The sequence below is a fragment of the Mytilus californianus genome, unplaced genomic scaffold (genome assembly GCF_021869535.1).
Source record: "Mytilus californianus isolate M0D057914Y unplaced genomic scaffold, xbMytCali1.0.p SCAF_5, whole genome shotgun sequence".
Taxonomy (NCBI): domain Eukaryota; kingdom Metazoa; phylum Mollusca; class Bivalvia; order Mytilida; family Mytilidae; genus Mytilus; species Mytilus californianus.
In genome coordinates this window covers 49,424,586-49,442,834 of record NW_026262701.1, presented here as the reverse complement: position 1 = coordinate 49,442,834, position 18,249 = coordinate 49,424,586, and the positions used below count along the sequence as shown (strand labels likewise).

The 18,249-nt window shown below is 31.0% G+C and overlaps 1 protein-coding gene across 3 annotated transcripts in view; it reads left to right on the top strand.

Moving 5' to 3' along the window:
• The window catches only part of LOC127702394 (trafficking protein particle complex subunit 8-like), a 56,750-nt gene extending 39,116 nt beyond the window's left edge, over positions 1 to 17,634 (top strand). For 2 of the 3 annotated variants that reach the window (XM_052206592.1, XM_052206591.1), the window contains exons 19-29: positions 41 to 681; positions 1,401 to 1,548; positions 2,777 to 2,882; positions 3,031 to 3,099; positions 4,122 to 4,180; positions 5,343 to 5,492; positions 6,706 to 6,807; positions 8,671 to 8,706; positions 10,357 to 10,505; positions 11,033 to 11,122; positions 11,443 to 17,634. In XM_052206592.1, coding sequence (XP_052062552.1) covers positions 41 to 681; positions 1,401 to 1,548; positions 2,777 to 2,882; positions 3,031 to 3,099; positions 4,122 to 4,180; positions 5,343 to 5,492; positions 6,706 to 6,807; positions 8,671 to 8,706; positions 10,357 to 10,505; positions 11,033 to 11,122; positions 11,443 to 11,710 — 1,818 coding nt within the window. In that variant the 3' untranslated portion in view covers positions 11,711 to 17,634. The remainder of the gene's footprint in view (positions 1 to 40; positions 682 to 1,400; positions 1,549 to 2,776; positions 2,883 to 3,030; positions 3,100 to 4,121; positions 4,181 to 5,342; positions 5,493 to 6,705; positions 6,808 to 8,670; positions 8,707 to 10,356; positions 10,506 to 11,032; positions 11,123 to 11,442) is intronic. The other variant, XM_052206593.1, reaches the window with a different exon arrangement.
• The last annotated feature ends 615 nt before the right edge of the window (positions 17,635 to 18,249 follow it).

Below are 18,249 nucleotides of genomic sequence, written 5' to 3'. Positions count from 1 at the left end.
ATTGTCCAATAACCAGTTACCCAGACATATAATTTTTTAGGTGCAGTTGGTGCTTGTCCCTCACCAGACTGGAGAACTTAGGATAGTTGGACTTGCATTCCATTTAGGAACAGCACAGACTGAAGGACCCAAGTCTTCCAATACTTTATATGTTCGTGGTAAACAAAAACTTGAAGTTCAAGGACCTCGGTTAAATAATTCAAAAGAGGAAAAGGCCAGTAAAATGTATGGACCTGATCGTAGATTAGATTTAGTTATTCAACAGGAAATGCCACAATTACAAGTGTCGTTTTGTAATTTCCCACAGACGTTATTGTGTGGTGAGGTACATGCCATCATGTTACAGTTTACAAACATTGGTACTAGTCCTTTACACAAACTCAAAGTAGGATCATCCACTCCAGAATTTTTTACGTTAGGATCTCACGGTGAAATACCCAAATTCCCAACTGTGTATCAAGAGTCGTCTGAAGTGCCAAATAAAAGCTCATCTTGTGAATTTAATTCCAAAATGACAAACAATAAGTCATGTGTCGTGGACATTGCTCTTCCAAATGGTGTGTTACAACCAAAAAATACATTATCTGTGCCAGCCTGGATACGGGGGAATGATATAGGAGGAGTGCACGAAACACATTTTATGTTTTATTATGAACCTATTCATTCAACACCAAAGCCAAGGTAAGCTTCATATTTCAGTAACAGTAGAACAACTGAAATTTACTGAATGCATTCCAAAATAGTTACTTGTTATTGTTATTAATAGGTTTTATATCTAAATTTATGATATTTTTTATTTCAGATGGTTAAATATAAAAATGTTTGAAATATTGGTATGCTGATTTTTTTGCAGATATGTTATTTCTATAGGGTGCAGATGCTTTTTTATGCCCCCGCTGTCATCAGAGTGGGCATTATTTAAGTTTTACCCTTGTCGTCCGTACGTACGTCCCAAAATTGGTGTCTGTTCTCTAACTTTAGTTTGCCTCAACCAAATGTTATAAAACTTATACACAATGCTTATTATCACAAAACTCAGATCAAGTTTAAATTTGGGTGGCGTCACTTTTACTGTCCTTGAGTTCTGTCCCTTTATAGTGTTAAATGTAAGCAGGGGCATCATCTGTGTCCCTTGGACACAGTCTCCATTTATTAGTTATTGTTATCCAATCATAGAAAAAACTGATGCCCTTTTCATTGATAAGCCAATATTGTGACCTTTTTGAATGGCATTATCAAGCATCATTACCTTTTCCCTTGTTGTCCAAATGGCAAAATCAGAGAAGGGTAAAGTACTCAATAATAGTATCATACAATGAAGAGCAAAGAACTGGCCAATCTGATTTACCAAAGATAAACCATTTTTATAGGTATAAAAGAATTGCTTGTAAATGTTTCAGATACAGACTGTTAAGACATACTGCTGTGATAAACACTTTAGAATCCCTCAGTGTGAGAGCTGTAGCCAGAAGGGGAAATAACTCATCACAGACAGGGGGCACAACTGGTTCCTGTGTTGTTTTCTGTGAATTGGAAAACTTGAGCCAGGTTAGTTATACAGTCACAACAGTACATTTTTTAAATATATTTTTCTTCAGGCCAACAGAAAGCATATTTGTTATGAATATAACTTTACTGCCCATTTAGGTGAAGTAGCAGGGCAAATTATACTTTGTCTGTTTATTTTCCAAGTCCAAGTGTCAATGGAATTTACATACTCATGCAAAGTAGCAATTTTGTTTTAGGTGAAAGGTATCAGGTCTTTTTTTCAAACTTTCTAAATTATTCACACTAGATTCATGGCAACAATGAACTTGTAATGACTGGTTTCATTATATTTATTACATGAAGTTTCAGATCGTTTTTCTAAAAATGTTCATGAACGATTGATGGAATGCAAAAGTTTAAAATTGAAATGACTTTAATGACTCAAAACAGTAGATTTCTCAGGAATCTCCAACCCTTCTTTCCATTTTGAAGACAAATAAGAACTGGAAGTTTTAAGTCAATACTAAATTATGGTTGATTCTGGATTCATTTACAGGATCAGTCTGTTTCTCAAATGGCAGGAAATCATTATATTTAAACATCATCAACATGTTAAATTTTATTACCTGTAAAAGTGTGTGAATATCACTGACAATTGTTTCACTTGTTTAATTAAGAATGAAATCATTTTGAATTTTATGATTAAGTTTCTAATTTGGAAAAGACAATTTCACGCATTCATATTAAATAGTAGATTTTATATATATATTTGACTTGTGAAAAATTACTTTTATCAGCATACATTTCATAAAAGTTTTGATTTTTAAATCAGAATTGGCGATGGTCTTTACTGAAAAGTTCTTAAATGATGAAGTTAGATGTAATGGAATAGAATTTCTTCAAAATAATTTTCTGAGCTTGATCACTTCTGTCAGGTGTGAAGAACACACAGGTAAAAAGTGATGAGCAGCCAATATACCCGGAGGCATTAATATGGTTATAGGACGGCCTTTATGATAATCATACTATACTGGAGTGGCAGTTTTATTACTGGAAAACATTTCAAAACAAAAATATGTGCAAAATGGGGATTGAAAAACCCTGATCTTAATGAAATGACCGAAATTATTACTGTAAAATATTTTTGACCTAAATCCAAATCTGCTGTCTAGGATAAATAACTTTCAGTTTCGGTCATGACTGGCAAATATGACTGTTTCTGGACCCTTGGTTGTAATACTTATTTATAAAACATTTTTTTTAAATAAAATTTTCGATTTTACAACAGGTCCAAGCACAAAGAGCCCATGTTAAAGAAGTACAAATTAACCAAGTCTCCTGTGCCAGTGATAAATGGACAATACAACACCTCAGTTCACAACAACAAAAATCAGGTAATTAACTCAAGACTAAATTTAGACCTACAGTTGTGAAAAAAACTATGTGAAGATGTCAACAAATTTGTCATATCATAACAATATCACAAGCTCACTGGTGGTATAACAATTATATTTAAACAAATATATTATTTTTCTTTTGTAGAAATACAAGTGGGCAGTAGAGAAACTATGCAAATATGTTTAAAAGCAATAAGAAGTCCTACCAATATAGGTGAGTGTCAATTAGAATCAGAAAAAATCATATTTACAAAAATTTATTATTTCCATTTATGAAAATACTGACTGGCTCTTTAAAAATGATCATTATGAGAGATGATCATTATGAGAGATGATCAGGAACAATTCAATTTGATGTTTATAAATTTGACAAAAGATTTTTATGGTACTGCCACTAAGTGGTTGGGGCCATATAGTTATCCCCTAGTCTTGTCATTCCCCGACGAACAGTTGTACGGACGTTTTTCTAAACCCCTTCACATATTGAGCTGATTTTTAGTATGTGCGTCTACTATGATGAGTTACAGATTGAGTTGATGTTTGGTTCTGCTTCGCTGTTTCTTGCCGAAATAACGTGCTTTGGACTTTGAAAATTTTGTGAAAATAACAGTTATAGGGACTATTTTTCTAAACACCTTCACATATTGAGCTGATTTTTAGTATGTGCGTCTACTATGATGAGTTACAGATTGAGTTGATGTTTGGTTCTGCTTCGCTGTTTCTTGCCGAAATAACGTGCTATGGACTTTGAAAATTTTGTGAAAATAACAGTTATAGGGACTATTTCTCTAAACACCTTCACATATTGAGCTGATTTTTAGTCTGTGAGTCTACTATGATGAGTTACAGATTGAGTTTATGTTTCTTTCCATTCTGTTGATTTTATCAACCCTTCAGTGAATAATTTCCACTCCTAAAAATGGCTTTAAGATTTTTTTGGGTGGGGGTAGGGGCATTCATGTCATTCAGACACATCTAGTTTTTACTTATCATAGATGGAATTCAATTTAAATGGGATGTAGCACAGAATTATTTTCTTTGAATGGTATTTGTGCGTAAAATTTTTAAACTTATAAAAAATTACAGGGTGTACATATTTTTTGCCAACTTAAGGGGAGCCCACTGGATTCCCTTTCCAAATCCATGTGATATTTGGATCAGCTATTTTATGTTGGCTAAATAGAAACAATCTTTTATAGTTGCAAACTGAATTTATATAAATATTTTTGTTTGCAGAATCAATAAAAGGGAAAGACTGTGTATTATTTAGTGATGTTTCCTTTGACAATCAACAGGTAAATAATAATTGATTAGTGATGTTTCCATTGACAATCAACAGGTAAGTAATAATTAATTAATGATGTTTCCATTGACAATCAACAGGTAAGTAATAATTAATTAGTGATGTTTCCTTTGACAATCAACAGGTAAGTAATACTTAATTAGTGATGTTTCCATTGACAATCAACAGGTAAATAATAATTAATTAGTGATGTTTCCATTGACAATCAACAGGTAAGTAATAATTAATTAATGATGTTTCCAATGACAATCAACAGGTAAGTAATAATTAATTAGTGATGTTTCCTTTGACAATCAACAGGTAAGTAATAATTAATTAGTGATGTTTCCATTGACAATCAACAGGTAAATAATAATTAATTAGTGATGTTTCCATCGACAATCAATAGGTAAATAATAATTTATTAGATAGTGGCATTTTGTAATGTATAAATTGCTTCAAGTGTTTTTAGAATTGCAGCTTGTATTAAAATGTTAAGATATCATTCCTATACATCATGTTTCTTAATGATTGTTTGTATGACATGCTACAAGTAAAGCTAATTTCATAGGAATCATTCAAAAGGTTAACGGTTATTGACAAAAAAATTTAATATTCTATTTGATATGTGTTTTGCTGTCAGTCATTTTAAAATAGACAAAGATTAAGATATGAATCATATTTGAGATAAAAATAATTGAATTAAGCCTTGAAAAACTCCAGAAAAAAATTCTATTCTGGTTGTAGTTGTTTTGAATATTAAAGCAAAGTTCATTTTGTCTATTAAAATCTATGTCAGGTCTTGCAGAAACAATTAACTAATTTTGTCACTCGTAATAGCAGCAATTTTGTGAAATGACCAGTGTCATTAAGTTATAAAATTATCATTAGTTATAGAATAAGAATTAATCTTTTCAGAAATTAAAAATAATTAAAATTATGTTATTCCTTTTGAAAATTCATAAAACAAAAGAGGCCAGCAAAAAATGCAGTTGTTACAAAAACTTTATGCCTCTTTTTGAAGTTTGACCCATATAAAAGTAAAGCTGTTTTCTTTTTAGTGTGTTTGTAAAAATTGGATGATTGCTACATTGACATATAAATGATTTATTAAAATTAAGCTTTGCTGTATTATTGGAAGAATAGTGCACATGGTTTTCATAACTTTTTTACAGATTTGTAGCTCATTAACACCTTGTGCTGACTTCTACTTCTGCTCCAAGGCCAAATTATCCTCTGATGATACTCTAGGTAACACTGCTGGGGAATTTAGTGATCTGAAATGTGCAATACAGATAGGATTAACACTAGTAATAATATGGAAGGTAAGCTATAATTGTTAACACATTCTGGTAAGCTTTTTATGACCTCACATATAAAAAAGGTATAGATATTCTTGTCTGGCAGTAAGACCTATGCTAAAAAGGATCTGTGTTTGTTTTGGGTGTATGAACACAGTCATGGTTTGTCTGTTTTGAGATGTTAAGTCCCAGGCACATGTTGAAAGCATGCCACTTTCCATTGTAAGTACAACTCCTTCTAAATGACTTGAGTAGATACAGTTAGAGAATGCTACATGATGATGTGTGTAAAGGAATATAATCCAGGTCCATGGACAAGGTTATCAAATTGACTTGCTTCAATATACTAATAGTATTCCAGAGTGGAGGGTATCATTCATAGTTCAAATTTTTTACCAGTATTCTCAGTCAATCATTTTTTTGGTGTTCTGCTTATTCTTTGTATGTTCCATCCTCGTTTTGCATGAAATGTTTTCCACAGCTAAGCAAAAAAAAACATCATTGTTTTAGCTGTTATAAGTTGATTTGGGCGCAACAGTTGTTAGATCATGCTGTTGCAAGGAGTGATGTTATAGTTCAAAAAGAGAGACTGCCAATCAAATATTTATGAAAAGAGATTTTAGTTATACATCAATGAGACAATAACCTAACATTACAAATTTACTAAAAATTAACATTCACAGTCGCTATTATGGCCTAAAAAATGTTTTTGGAAAGATCGTTTTGTTTTTATCTGCCCTTCATATTTTAGCTTTTAATAATTGTTAGTTTTTATGCGCCCATTTACGGGACGTATTATGGCATACTGTTGTCTGTCCGTCCGTCCTCAACTTGTAAGACAGTAACTCAAAAATGCTTTAACTAAATTTCATGAAACTTTGGTGAATTGTTTATATCTATTGATGTAAGCTCCCTTTCATTTTTTTTTAATTTTAGATTTACGTTTCCGAGTAATGGGATTTTATTCACAAAAAAAGGGGTGAATTCCAGTTTTTGGACAATAACTCAAAAATGCTTTAACTAAATTTCATGAAACGTTAGTGACTGGTTCATATGTATTAAAATAAGTTCCTTTTAGTTTTTTATTTTAGATATTTCTGATATGACATTGATAAGTTATGAAACTTTATTTGTTGAAAATGCGAAGGGTGTATCATGTACTCATAGTGCAGCTCTTTATTTCAAGAACCTATTCAGATGTGTATTTGTTCAGTATAGAGACTGGATTTATTTGCAGGCATTTGTGATTAATGATACTGGTGAGGTACAGATAAGAGTGGGACAGCACCATGTACATATAGAAAAGATTGACACTATATTTACTTCTTATCCAATAAAAGTAAGTGTCAAATATTCCATTATTATCCAGTTAGTTTTATATCTAATCTATTTGGGCATTACTACATGTATTAAGGGAACCCTGGATTCTTCATTAGCTAATGTAGATAAGGACTCAAACTGGTTGAACAGGTCATAAGTCATTCTTTTTGTTACGTATTCTATAATCTGATTGGTTAGAATAAGATGTATTACCTGTTCTATAATCTGATTGGTTAAAATATGATAAATTACCTGTTCTATAATCTGATTGGCTAAAATAAGAATTGATGCTCTTATCAGTAATAAAAGATAATCTAATATTATAACTAAATTGCATTGGTCTTTGTACGCATTCAATTAAATATGTTGTGAAAAACAATATATAGATAAATGATCAATTTAAGTTATTGCTATTTTCTAAAATTTTGTTTGACCTTTGTTTTTTTTATGATTTATCATACCGCTCTACTTGAGTAATATGGGTTTTTCTCAGATATTTTGAGTGTAGAATATTTATTTTGGCCATGCTTGAGCTCTATGTTGATTTAGCCAAAATATCACAAAATTAGCATGTGTTTGATGAAAATTGATGAAAATTGAAAAAATCTTCAGTTTGATTGTGTCATCAATGCTTGGCTAAAATTCACATTTTCCAAGTCTTTATTATAAAGATTAATAAATGTGATAAGTAATGGTATCATTCAATTTTTGATTTTTGTCGAGCCTTCGACTTTAGTCGAAAAAGCGAGACATAGCGATCCTACATTCCGTCGTCGTCAGCGGCGGCGTCCACAATAATTCACTCTGTGGTTAAAGTTTTTCAAATTTTAATAACTTTCTTAAACTATCCTGGATTTCTACCAAACTTGGACAGAAGCTTGTTTATGATCATAAGATAGTATCCAGAAGTAAATTTTGTAAAAATAAAATTCCATTTTTTCCGTATTTTACTTATAAATGGACTTAGTTTTTCTGCCGGGAAATATTACATTCACTCTGTGTTTAAAGTTTTTAAAATTTTAATAACTTTCTTAAACTATCCTGGGTTTCTACCAAACTTGGACAGAAGCTTGTTTATGATCATGAGATAGTATCCAGAAGTAAATTTTGTAAAAAAAAAAAATCTATTTTTTCCTTATTTTACTTTTAAATGGACTTAGATTTTCTGTCAGGAAACAACACATTCACTCTGTGGTTAAAGTTTTTAAAATTTTAATAACTTTCTTATACTATTTTGGATTTGTACCAAACTTGGACAGAAGCGTGTTTATGATCAAAAGCTAGTTTCTAGAAGGAAATTTTGTAAAAAAATAAATCCATTTTTTCCGTATTTTACTTTTAAATGGACTTAGATTTTCTGCCAGGAAACAACACATTCACTCTGTGGTTAAAGTTTTTAAAATTTTAATAACTTTCTTATACTATTTTGGATTTGTACCAAACTTGGACAGAAGCTTGTTTATAATCAAATGCTAGTATCTAGAAGGAAATTTTGTTTTCTTCCAGTTAACATTACATTCAGTCTGCAGTTAAAGATTTTAAACATTTATTAGATTCATAAACTATCCTGGATTTTTACCAAACTTGGACAGAAGCTTCTTACAATCAAAAGATAGTATCAAGAGGAATATTTTTATTGATTTACTTCCTCATTTTTGTTGAGCCTGCGATTAACAGAAAAAGTAGGCGAGACACTGGGTTCCGCGGAACCCTTACGAATTTTTTTTAAATTTACATGGTTGAATAATGCCTAAAATGTACTGTCTCCCTGAAAAGCATATTTAGTGTTAAGAAATCATAGATTTGAAAAGAATTAGGAAACTACATGTTGTATCAAATATACAATAGTGCAGCTTATTTTAATAATTTTACCTCTGATTAGGATGATTCAGACACATTTTGTCAGGGATTAACTCTGGTAGGTAATGCATATGTTCTGTGATAAAGAATGTCTCATTTGTTTAGCATCTGTATAATGGAATGACATTTGTATGGACTTTCTGTATGGAGAAATGTGTTCTTTTTATATACTCTGCTTATTCCCATTTTGATATGTATTGACATCAACTGAGTGTGGAATTGGATATACTTTTTCTTTATTTACACTTCCAATAATGTAAACCAGTGATATTCTTGTATAACTTAAATTTAAGTTAACAAAATTAATTATCATTTTCCCAAAATACTGACAGATGTTCTCTAGAAATTATTGTCAGATTTCATTAATGATATGATTAAAAAATTGTTCATGTATACTAGACCTTTATACTTCTAGGCTTTAAGAAAAAAACGGCAAGTTATGACATGTTTAATGATGTCATAGCAGGGACAGATCCAGCCATTTTTAAAGGGGGGAGGGGGAGTTCCAACCCAGGATAAAGGATGGGTTCCAACCATATGTCCCCATTCAAAAGCATTGATCGTCAAAAAAAGGGGTTTCCAACCCCCTAGATCTGCCACTGGATAGTAACCTTTCTGTACTAAATTGACCAGATTAGAACATCATTTTGCATGTATTAACACAATAAACTATATTTTGAAAGGATTGAAGAATTTACCATATTTGCAATTTCTGGGACCTTTTATTGTGCCTAATCCTCAGGTTACTGATTGGTTATTAAAGTGTACAATTAAAGCTAATTACTTTGACATTTTTGAAGGCTTATAAAATTTGTAACAATTTAATTGAGAATGTCTGTACTACATAATATTTATATATTATATAATTATAAATAATTTCCTAGAATTTGCTATCAGTTCTCAGTTTGCATTTTCATATATCTATGAGAATGCTCTTTTATCTTCCTCTAGATTAATGACATGTGTTTTTTTTGCATCATGAGACCATGTTTCCCCTGAATATATTCAATCTATTTTCATGATATACTACCTAGAGTAGCATGTTTTTCAGGAGCTGATCTACTGTGGAGTCAACTTTTAGATACCAATTCAGGATTTCGTTGATAGAGGAAAACCACAAAATTAAATGATAGACGAAATGCAAATTTTTTGTTACTTTGATAGGCACAAATGATGAAACCATGATATTAAGTATCCTGAAAAAACACAAAATTTGGTAACAACAACATAAATGAACCCATAGTGTAATGAATAATATTTATTTTTGGTCTGTAAAATCCATTTGATATCTACTTTTAGTACGATTTTAAAACTTTCAGTTATTTTTTGTCGTGAAATGACCTGTCTTGCTAGCTTACCTTGTGAGCTAGTCCTTTGAAAAAATCACTTACTGTAAACAATATTTTATTATGAATTATACAAATTAAAGTATAAATTCCCATTCACAAATAGCTCAGATTGTCAGTCTTGTTGAGGGTTTATATTCATATCACATTTTTTTTTCAATAAATATGGTTGAAATATTGTCTGGTGGATGTTTTGACAGCCATCCATTCATCATCAGTTGTAGCTGAGTACTTACCAGTGTCTGATTTCCTGCAAAAAAGGGACAGCAGAAATTTTTGAAAATGTTTCAATGTTTGAGGATTTAAACCTAAGGCATAAGTTTTTTTGTATGATCATTATTACGTTATTGCTTTGATTGTAGATAAAACCTGACCCACCACCTTTAAAGTTTATAAAAACTGAAGAAGATGAAGATGAAAACAAAAAATTAGACTCCGAAGTAACTACACAACTGGTGGATATTAGTTTTAGCCATAAAAGTAACATAACACACAATTTCAGGTCATCAAGGTAAGTAATATGATAACTTCCAAACTTTTTGATTAATTCTTTTCAAAATTTCACATGTTGTTTCTAATTAAGAAATAGGAGATAAGTTTGATTTTAGACAATTTCAAACTTTATGTGTTGTACAGGTGTTTTGGCCAGGGATTGCTTTAACAATGACACTTTGTGAGGAATACCTAAATTTCTGTTATTTTGACAGCATCTTATTTATTTGTCATTGTTTTATTGTCATGCAAAAGGAATGCTGGAAATTCAGTTTGCATTTGCATGAAATGTTCCTTCACTAAAAATATTCTGTTGTCCACATTTCCACATGACCATTACAACCCCCCCTAAAAATGCAAAATAAACTTCAGGATATAATCACATTTAATTAGTGTGTATACAAATGTTTGATTGTTTTTGTTTGACTATGTCCTGCACTAGAATTCACAATTGACAGTGTTATGTTACACAATGTATTGTATCATGCTATTTCAATGAAAGCCATCAATATCGTATGTACATGAGAAAACTTTTATATTTTTAAGAGTGTGTATTGTACCTGTGGTTGTGATGTTACACAACTGTTCCAAAGTTCCTGTGGAGGTCTTAATAGACACCAGTAAATCACCTGACAGGTAAATATCTACTGTCTGCTCTGCATGCCTGTCTAAATGGACCAAATTTCTATCAGAAATCTTAAAAAGTGAAGCAGGTTAAATATGACTTCACTATGATTGATATATATATCCATATCTGTTATTAAGGGGAATTGCATGATAGTTATTAGTATCAGAATTCAAGGTTCTACTGTACTTTTCACAGTCATATATTGAATTGTTACACTTCATAAACTGTTATAAAAGATTGAAAAATATTTCATTACCTGAATTTTTGCACAATCTTGTAACTTGCAACTTCTGAGTTATTAATTGGTCCAAATATTAATTTTTTTCAGACTTAATTCCCGACCAGAAAATCTTTTCACAAACCAAGCCTACCCTAGTCACAGTAGCTGTTTTAATTGGGTGAGCCAGACTATGACACAACTGAAAATAGAACCTAATCAACAGAAACCTGTCAGATTGTCAGCAGGCTTCAGTAAACCAGGGATATTTAACCTCAATAGACTATCAGTGTTTGTGACCTACATGTCAGACTCTAGTCAGATGGTGCTGCAAAAACATAACTCTCCGAGTGTCATTGTCGTCAATGATGTATCATGATATTGTTCCATTGTTATGTAATGCTTGTTATTTGTGTAACAGTCGTATGCTTTTATTAGTGATATACATTATTATATAAGATTGCCCTGCTTCAAGAGTGAAAAGGTATTGATATTGGGAAGACTCTTTACATGTTAGTTTTGTAGAAAGGGGGAGGTATTTTATTGACAAAGAATTAAAGTGCACACTAATTTTTAGACTGATTTCATTAGAATTGTATATTAAGTGTCAAGTAAGATTTCTTGGCTTCTGTGGATTTTTGCTACCCATGAGAGCCTTAAAATTAAATACCCTATGAGTGAATTTCATTCACACTTCTTTTCATGATATGTAAACAGTTGCTTAAAATGTAATGTTTGATGGCTGTTCCCCCTCTTTTGGATAATATTTACTTAATTTATTTATGACAAGCTAAAGATGATATGCATTTTGTGTGCCTACCATTAAAAGTTATTATATGCATATTATAAACAGAGTTCAATATATAAAGAATGCAATAATAAAAACAATTCAGGCCTTTTTTCGTCCAGTGTAGAAATTGAAAGGTGACAACTTCTTTTCAAAATGCCATTGTCCAAATCGAACAAACTCAGTTTGGATGTCCTGACCTGAATTTGTGATTTATTTACTAATGTTTAAGATGGCCACTTATATGAAACCATGTAGCCAACTGAGTTCTATTTTATGAATATGCCACTTGAAAACTTGTTATTTTGGTACCAATCTAAAAAATAAGAAGGCCAACAACATTGAAACATCCTTCAACATTGGCCCAAATAAAAACTACATGTGAGCAGCTAGCTTCTTTGAGGAAACAATTTCAGAGATTATGGATGATAAGGTTTTCTGGATCATGTACATGTAACAAGATATTAGAACTCAATCAGAAAGCTCTTCAAAGCAATAATTTAGTTTTATCAAATATGGTCATTGATAATTTTATGCTGGTATTAGTGAAACCCAATATAAAAGCTATGCCATAAAGAAAAATATTTTCTGCAGTTTTGTCTTTTAGAGATACAATGAACACTCCTCAACTAAAAGTAGAATTGCTTACGATTGCTATTATTTTATTTTTTGGGAATGAAAATGGTAAAGTTTGTGCAATCAAAAGCAAGAAAAGAACTTGGCAAAGGGAATTCAAATATTTTTGACTCAGTTTTTTTTGTTGTTGAAACAATAGTACAGAAAGGAAAAACTGAAATATCAGTACAGAAAGGAAAAACTGAAATATCAGTACAGAAAGGAAAAACTGAAATATCAGTACAGAAAGGAAAAACTGAAACATCAGTACAGAAAGGAAAAACTGAAATATCAGTACAGAAAGGAAAAACTGAAATATCAGTACAGAAAGGAAAAACTGAAATATCAGTACAGAAAGGAAAAACTGAAATATCAGTACAGAAAGGAAAAACTGAAATATCAGTACAGAAAGGAAAAACTGAAATATCAGTACAGAAAGGAAAAACTGAAACATCAGTACAGAAAGGAAAAACTGAAATATCAGTACAGAAAGGAAAAACTGAAATATCAGTACAGAAAGGAACAACTGAAATATCAGTACAGAAAGGAAAAACTGAAATATCAGTACAGAAAGGAACAATCTAAATAAAGACATGACATGCAGTCAGCAGAAAACTAGCTACTAGTAGTCCCTTTTCAGCATGTTTGATAGCTGTATTTACCTGTGTGAAATATTTAATACTGAATTGTTTGGAAATGACTGAACATACATGAATTGATTACAGGAATTTAAAGAAAATCTGATAAATTTTTTTTTATGTACAAAAAAATGATCCAATTATCCTTTTTCTGCTAAACATTTCAGTCTCAGATTGTGTTTCGATCAATATTGTCATTTTAGACTTTATTGTGCAATCTGGCGGAGAAATAAAAAACAAATATGCTGGAATAGTGTTAGAAAATTGTTGATATGAGTCATTTTAATATTCTTTTTTCTCTACAATATAAGAGATTTGAAATCTGTGATACTTTGTTATTTTGCATTTTATTGACTGTGTTCATGATACTTTGATGGTGGTATTAGTACATCAGTGTTTAATGTTGTATGTTAAGGAAGTTATGTTTTAATCATTAGATCAATCAATAACACAGAGGTTTCTCAGGAAGCATATTAACAAATATAACTTAATATTATATCTGTTTCTGCTCAAAGGAAGACCACTTCAATTAGTGAAAAAATAATGAAATGTTTCAATATCCATAATAATTGCATTTAATGTATGTTAGATAAGTCTGATAAATAAATAAAAAATATGTTAAGGTTCTTGTTGAGAAACCTCTGAAATGAATGAGAAAATATTTGAACTAATGTTATATTGGTTTGGAAAAAAAAGTGCTGGAAAAAAAAATGATAAATTATATATGAGCTGGGTCGTATAGAAATCAACCTTATGTAAATAAATATCAATACATCTGCTAACCTATTTCTGGTTATAAAAATCTCTTATGAAAAGTCTGTAACTGTAATTTGAGTTGTTATAAGAACCCCACAAAACAGACCAAAATTCATCTTTTATTTCGTATTTGAATGTTTTAAAATTTACCAATGTCTTACACATGTACATGTATATGTACTCTTGCATATGGACAATTTATATCCGACATGGCTCATATACTAAATAATATGATTTGATATTCTGTTTTGAGGAAAGGTAAACTTTTGAACAATTTTGTACTGGTTATGATTCAAACATTATTACACAAAAAATGTAATACTTAGCTCTAATAAAAAAAAAAAATATCACAAAATAAAAATATCTTTATAAGTAAATACGTTTTTCTAAACGCAAGTGAGAGAAATCCTTTGTAATTATGGCAAACAATAGTTTTTGTGTTAGAAACCTGAGCACACACTATACATGTTTCAAAGTTGTATTAACAAAATCACTTGTTTTGTCTTTGTAACAACACCTTTACAAACAGGCATATTAATCTTTCAGTGGTCATCATGATATTCTTTGAGTGTATTAATTCATGGAAGATACATTGCCATTGTGTTCAGAGTGTTTGATCAGCATAATTCAGGGCTTATTTCAAAGTGATTTGTGCTTAAAGAAATAGCACATGATGAATGTTGTGTTGGTTTAATTTTAACATTTAGTACATCATTTTAGTCTGTCTGAAACATTTGATGTGTTGTTAGGTAAGGTAAAAGTTAGGATTTTATTGTCGAGCCTGCGACTGTTGTCGCAGAAAGCTCGACATAGGGATAGTGATCCGGTGGCGGCGGCGGCGTTATCTAACTTCTTAAAAGCTTTATATTTTAGAAGGTGGAAGATCTGGATGCTTCATACTTTGTATATGGATGCCTCATGTTAGGAAGTTTCGGTCAGTCACATGTCCAATGTCCTTGACCTCATTTTCATGGTTCAGTGACTACTTGAAAAAAAAGTTAAGATTTTTTGTAATGTTAAATTCTCTCTTATTATAAGTAATAGGATAACTATATTTGGTATGTGCGTACCTTGCAAGGTCCTCATGCCCGTCAGACAGTTTTCACTTGACCTCGACCTCATTTTATGGATCAGTGAACAAGGTTAAGTTTTGGTGGTCAAGTCCATATCTCAGATACTATAAGCAATAGGTCAAGTATATTCGGTGTATGGAAGGACTGTAAGGTGTACATGTCCAACTGGCAGGTGTCATCTGACCTTGACCTCATTTTCATGGTTCAGTGGTTATAGTTAAGTTTTTGTGTTTTGGTCTGTTTTTCTTATACTGTATGCAATAGGTCTACTATATTTGGTGTATGGAATGATTGTAAGGTGTACATGTCTAGCTGGCAGGTGTCATCTGACCTTGACCTCATTTTCATGGTTCAGTGGTCAAAGTTAAGTTTTTGAGTTTTGGTCTTTTTTTCTAATACTATATGTAATAGTTCAACTATATTTGGTGTATGGAAATATTTTATGATCTATATGTCAGTCAGGCAGGTTTTATTTGACCTTGACCTCATTTTCAAGGTGCATTGCTCAGTGTTTAGTTTTTGTGTTTTGGTCTGTTTTTCTTATACTGTATGCAATAGGTCTACTATATTTGGTGTATGGAATGATTGTAAGGTGTACATGTCTAGCTGGCAGGTGTCATCTGACCTTGACCTCATTTTCATGGATCAGTGGTTAAAGTTAAGTTTTTGAGATTTTGTCTTTTTTTCTAATACTATATGCAATAGTTCAACTATATTTGGTGTATGGAAATATTTTATGATCTATATGTCAGTCAGGCAGGTTTTATTTGACCTTGACCTCATTTTCAAGGTTCATTGCTCAGTGTTAAGTTTATGTGTTTTGGTCTGTTTTTCTTAAACTATAAACAATAGGTCAACTATATTTGTTGTATGGAAGAATTGTTAGCTGTACATGCCTGCCTAGCATGGTTCATCTGACCTTAACCTCATTTTCATGGTTCATTGGTCAATGTTTAGTTTACTTGGTTAATGTTAAGTTTATGTGACAGTTGTAATAAAGCTTTATATTTAGGACTATCAACATAATATAAATGATTAGTAAAGAAGGCGAGACATTTCAACGTGTGCACTCTTGTGATGATTAGAAATGCTTCTTTTTTTCAATGTTTCAAAACAGTTAATTAAAATTAGGATCCAGGTAATGAAAACATACTTTTCCTCACATTTGTACCCCTATACGATATAGATTGAAACCTGTGGAAAAGGATCTACTTCCTGTCAAAATCTGTTTTCCAATTAGACAGGCATCCTGGATTTTATGTTTTTCTGTTTTATTCACAAATTGAAATACTATCAAAGAACAATAAAAGATTCTTGAAAGAAGGAAAGTTTGCATGGATGAAACTAGAACAAAAAAGAAGTTTTCACTATATTTAAATAGTTTAAATAATGGTTCAACATGCAATTAAGATGGGTACAAATGTGAGATTATCCTTGTTTCCTTTTACCCCATCTCTTACATTGTATCAAATTATTTATTTAATTTTGAACCTTTTATATTAGTATTTTAGATATTTATAGTAACTGTTGTTAGACAACAGACATTGACAGGTTGGTGAGGGTTTAAAAACTTAAATAACTTGTGTGTTCTATGACCCAGCATTCTAGTGGAATCAGATTCAATTTTCTGTCATTTCATCTATAGGAATTATTAATTTCTATTTAAACTTTTAAGTTTTTAAAATATTTTTTTATCACATTGATATTGTAAATTCTATAAGCTTTAAGCTCCTCCCATTTTGAAGTGCTGTTATTTGTTAGCTCCTCCCATTTTAAAGTATAATGTATTATGTGACCCATTCACCTTGGAAAGTGGTTTTTGTTTTAACAGGTTTGATGGTTGTCAAATTATGTTTTGAAATTGTGTGATTTTTTTCAAAAGAAGCACGAACATTCCAAACTTTTGATATTGCACTTGTGTGGTGATATCATCTATATTTGTCCTGATGTCATTTGTTCCCTAAGAGACAGCAAAATTCATTTGATAAAAATAAAATAGAAATTAGAAAAGTTTATAGAACAAAATGGATGAATATTTCCACATGACAAAATTTTAAAGCAGAGGTGAAAAAATTGAAAACAACACTATAAAATCTCATGCGTCTGAAGTGCTTTTCTGTTTAGAAAAAAATCAGGAAAAGCCACTTTCCATTGATTACATGGGTTGCACAGAAATAGTTTTCATTGAGATGTTGTTAATATTGTTTGTTTTGCATTCCAGGGTACCATGTTTTGTTAATGTATACTGCAATAAGCAGATTAAAGGTTGAAAATTGTACATATAATCATTAATATAACATTTCTGTACATAATCATTAAATGTAAATTGTGATCATTAATATAGACCATGATCATTAATGTAGAATCATGTATTTATTATGTCAGTGTCTGTGATTTAATCAACAAATTTCAAATAAAACAAATATGTATCTTAGTTTCTTATCTGTTTTTCCTTCTTTAATGTTATTATACACACTGAAAACTAAAATTTATTTCTTATTATTTTTGTTTTTTGTTTTTGTTTTTTGTTTTGGAAGGGGAGGGGTGTGTGTTGAAGTTAATCTTTCAGTTCATTCATCTGTCTGACCATGTGCCTTGTAAGCCATGTGCAAACATAGTTCTGGTCCATTATTGGGAGATTATCGAGTCTACTTCAACATTGCAATAAGTGGTAATAGTCTCATAAGGGGCAACTCCAAAACAGCTTCACAGATATTGATGAAACTTAAAACAGCTGTAGAACACAAATGAATATTAAACCTGTCCAACATGTTGAAACAAATTTACATTATTGATAATTGAAGCATGTGATTATATGTTGAAAGCACTACTCCCTTTAAATGCCTTTACGGATATTGAAGAAATTTCTGTGTTGACATGAATTATCATTGATGTAGTCATAATTATAAATTAACTGTTTACAAAACTTTGAAATTTTCGAAATACAAAGAATTTTCTACCACAGGAATAGATTATCTTAGCTATATTTGGCCAAACCTTTTGGAATTTTGAGTTCTCAATACTCTTCAACTTCGTACTTTTTTTGGCT